The 4,185-nt window shown below is 42.7% G+C and overlaps 1 protein-coding gene across 1 annotated transcript; it reads right to left on the bottom strand.

Moving 5' to 3' along the window:
- Positions 1-284: 284 nt before the first annotated feature.
- Positions 285-1,474, bottom strand: LOC107046275. Its single transcript, XM_015268864.1, has 2 exons — positions 1,417-1,474; positions 285-1,189 (listed from the first exon to the last, which is right to left on the bottom strand). Exons 1-2 carry the CDS (start codon positions 1,472-1,474, stop codon positions 285-287), a joined length of 963 nt encoding a protein of 320 aa, XP_015124350.1.
- Between the last annotated feature and the right edge of the window lie 2,711 nt (positions 1,475-4,185).

Genomic DNA, 4,185 nt, shown 5'->3' with positions numbered 1-4,185 from the left:
GGCCGTTTCCCACAAACGCAGATTACAGCCTTCCTGCTAGCGTCAGTCATCCAGGATTGGGTACTGAGATGTCGATACGGCTCTGAGATCATGACAAGGTCAAGCTTCCCGCACCGCCTGCATAAGCAGGTTGTGTGCATCTTCACAATAGTTGAGGTTTACTTGAAGTACCTTCATCGTCGGTTATTGAGGACCTTCTGGAGTGCCTCCTTATACACTGAGCATTTACTGCTACCAGCAATGTGGGCACAATTCTCCGTGTTGCCTTTCTCGATGCTCAAAGCTCATCGGGGCTGCTCCGTGCAGTCTGAGGCCTTGTGGCCGGTCGTTGAGCATATGACGCAGAGCTGAGACCGGTCGATTGTACTCGTGTACTTTGTGGCGAGATGTCCATAGTGCCAGCACTTGAAGCACTTAACCGGTCTCTCCACTTTCCTCACTCCGTAATTAACCCAGCCTATCCGGATTTTGCGGTGGCCACCCAAGATCTTCTTCGCTATGGGCACAAGTATTGCCACCAACGCCGTCTGTTTCCCTTCGTAGGCCTTTCGCAGGGCTTTTATGGCATCCAGTGTAATCTGGACCTCGTTGCCCGCTGTTTTGCAAAGGGCTGCCAGAATTTTCTCCTTTGTTGTCGTGTCATCGAGATCTTCGATCTTAATATTCAGCTGAGACCCTTTGCTAAGAACCTCAGCCTCTTCTCCAAGGAGACCGGCAATGGTCGTTTGCAATACTTGGGCTTTGCTCGCACTGTCTTTTGTCAAGACGATGAGCATGCCCCCTGTGGCTATTCTGTGTATCTTGTCGACACATCCCAGCGCCTGGTCAGACGGGACATCCCTCTTCACGCTGGTTAGTATCTCAGCATACTTCACCTTATCTTTCGGGCGAACGATCAGTGCTTCGGAACTGCATCCTGATTTGCCTGTTCTCCTTCCACTTCGGTGAGTGTTTGGTGACGTCTTAGGAGTCCGCTTTACTTTCTTCCCTTCCTTCACTATCTCCCAACCCCGGTTATTCTCCGGAGGGTCAGGCGTCTTGGCGGGTAAGGCGGTCCCCACTCCCTCGGACTTCTTTGGCTTCTTATCACTATATCCCGGCGATTCACGCTTCCTTCGTCTTCCTTGGCTGACGCCCCGAGAGTCTGCCACGGATGATGTATCATCAGTTTCCAGCTCTGAGTCCTTTGCTGTAGTCCCGGATAGTGTCCGTGGACGTACAGGCAATGAGACCTATCTGCTTATTTCTGGTTTGGGAGCGGGCTGTTTCGCTCGCTCCTGAGATTCTTCTAAGCCTCTCAATCTTCTGAAGGTATTATTGATGTTAATCATCTACGATTTGATCTCCTTGTGGACGTTCACTTTTGGCTGAACGAACTCATGAAGATCGTTGATAAGCCTTGCAAGCCTATCCCACGCCTGACTCCTCTCATCTGCTGCCCCTGCTTCTGCTCCTTGTAGTTTGTTTGTTTCATTTTTCATGTTTATCCGACGGGTACCTAGAGAAATGACAGACCACCTCAGCAGAGCCCCGGTTGCACTTACAAGGAATACTAGGGAGGTGTTCCCCTCCTATTTTGATTAAACTCATATATATTGTAGAAGAATCAAAACTAAGGGACACGTATTTTTTTTTATCGGCTGATACGCGGCTTTAAGGGGGGGGGGGAGAAACCATGGCCAGAAGGTGACCACCTTCAGGGGTGATCTTTCAATCCCACCTATCAGGAGGGTGATCTCGGCTGAATTTCTTGACTGCTACAGCGCTGGAGGGGGGGCGATGGTACGTGGGTAAATTGTGGGGGGGGGGGGGGGGCAGGGATTTGAGGGGCACGCGTGCGGAAATGTTCATCACGGTAATGAATAGGTTGTGAGAAGTTATAAAAATCAAATTTAATAGTTCCTCCGGGGATTGAAATTGGAGGGGTAAACTACCCCGTAAAAATTTTGCTTTTCAAAAAAAAAAACTATGGCTCAGAATTTTATAAAACCATTTACGTTTGAAAGACCATGGAAACATGCAGAATACGTGTTTTTGGATTTTCGCCAGAATAAAAATTTTCTGGGATAAAAAGAAATGATTTCTAGGAAATATCACCCATCACAGTGGTGGAGTTACTTATTCATTCCATCGAAGGAGAAAATAGCTTGTGAGCGAGTATGAAAATCACGATTGATCGTTTCTCTGGGGTTTGAAATTTAAAGGAGGTGGGGGTAAATTACCGCTGTGAAAATATTTTTAAAAAAATTATAGATCACGATTTCATGAAAATGATTGCATTGGGAAGAACATGGAAAAATGCGGAATACCTTTTTTTTATTTTCCCCGGGACTCAAATTTTCTGGGGTAGAAGAAATAATTTCTGGGAGAACTGCGAGTTATCCAAAAGATTTAGTATTTATTGTAGAAACTCATTCCATCCGTCTCAATCGAGCCTTTACTTCCTTGGCATTTTTCTGTGGTTGTCCATATATATATTGTATTATGGATTATAATCGGTACAGAAATGATATTCATCAAAAAAATGGTGCAGGCAGAGAGACTTTCTGCCCCACGAGCATCTAACTACTGCAACATTAGAACAACCATCAACGTCACATTGTGGATTAGATGATTGTCCGAATGCAAAATCAACAGGATTATCAAATTCCTCGGTTTTTTTAGCAATGTAGCCACTTTGGAACGAAGCATAACGAAATAGATTTTGATACGTTGGTGACGATAATTGATTATGAACTCGAGATTGCAATTTTATTAGATTATTTCGTGCATGTAAATTGATGTCATTATTTAAGAGAACGACCGTATCTGAAAAATGACGAACATCATTTTTCCAAATTCTGAAACCGTATACATCAAGAGGTTGAATTTTCCCGGTCATCCCTTTCGGAATCAGCATAGTTAATAATTCTTTATTCCGAGGAGTTGCCTCTTCTACCACTCGAGAGCAATGTCCACTCCATGAATCGATCAACAGTAGACTTTTTGATCCCCCGTGTGAAAAGAATACTTCTTCCAACCAAATTTTAAAGTGCTCTGGAATATTTGGAATACGATGAACATTTCCTTCAGTGGAAATAACTTGTCACATCTGGTTATACATTAAAAATATCTTACCAGCAGTCAGTTTTCCCGATTTTGAAGCCGTTACATAAACATTTGAAGGTCTGAATAGATTCTCCTGGACCCTTGGGCGAAGCGTTCCGGAGGGTTCCTTGTAAACAATGAATAGAGGTGACGATAATTTTCCATCAGCAGATATCGTGGGTTGTATCGTATAACTCTGTGTCGTTGATGTTATAGATTGTACAATGCACGAGACTTCTTTAGACCCGTTGTTCCCCAAGGTTCGTCCCGAATGCATTTCCTATTGAAAACCACTTTGATCAGAATTATAGATGTTTTGCGAGCCATAGATTTCAAAATATGGTTTGATTTTTTGCATGAATTCATCCGCTATTTTTTGTAAATCTTCTTGATTTTCCATTGTTTTACGAGTCACGAATTTAGTAATCTTGCGAGATGTAATACGATGAGCTCTTTTGAAGTAAGGCAGCCACCATGGGGAGGTCTTGAAATGAATATCCTCAATCCCAATAACTTTCTGGGCTTACAGAACTCATCTTCGTAGGTCTGCATCATGAACAATAAACCCTGCATCAATAGCATTCTTCATATTTTTCAATGTACTCTGATATACGCTTTAACTCCTCCATATAAGTTCCTCCTTTATTGACTTTATTGGCCCAGCGACGTAATTGTTGGACGGATTTCACTTTTTTGAATCTATTGGAAACGGTTTTTATAGGCAGATTTTTCTTGGTTTTCGCACTCCTTCAGAATTCAACTGCTCTTTTATATTCATAGCCTATAGGTTCCTCCTCATTCGAACAACTATCAGGTGATTCTTTAAGACGCGGTTGGAATTCTGTATCCTCAATTGGTATCATTTCGACATCTTTATACAGCTCTTGGAAATCGAGAGTGAATTTTTCAATCATTTCCACACCATTACATTTTTCCATAGTTTCTTTCAATATGTTCTCGAAATTAGTTGCCAATTCTCATTCTTCATTAGTTACAGGAGTTTTCACATGATTCATCACTCCAAATGTTACCATGAGGAGCTTAATAACATTTATAGTATTGAATCTCATGGTGAATACAATTGGAGATGTACAATTA

This window comes from Diachasma alloeum, unplaced genomic scaffold (assembly GCF_001412515.2).
Source record: "Diachasma alloeum isolate Michigan unplaced genomic scaffold, Dall2.0 Dall_scaffold_01263, whole genome shotgun sequence".
In the NCBI taxonomy this organism is placed as follows: Eukaryota; Metazoa; Arthropoda; class Insecta; order Hymenoptera; family Braconidae; genus Diachasma; species Diachasma alloeum.
Note: the sequence above shows the minus strand (reverse complement) of the source record. Positions and strands in the feature narration are given on the sequence as shown.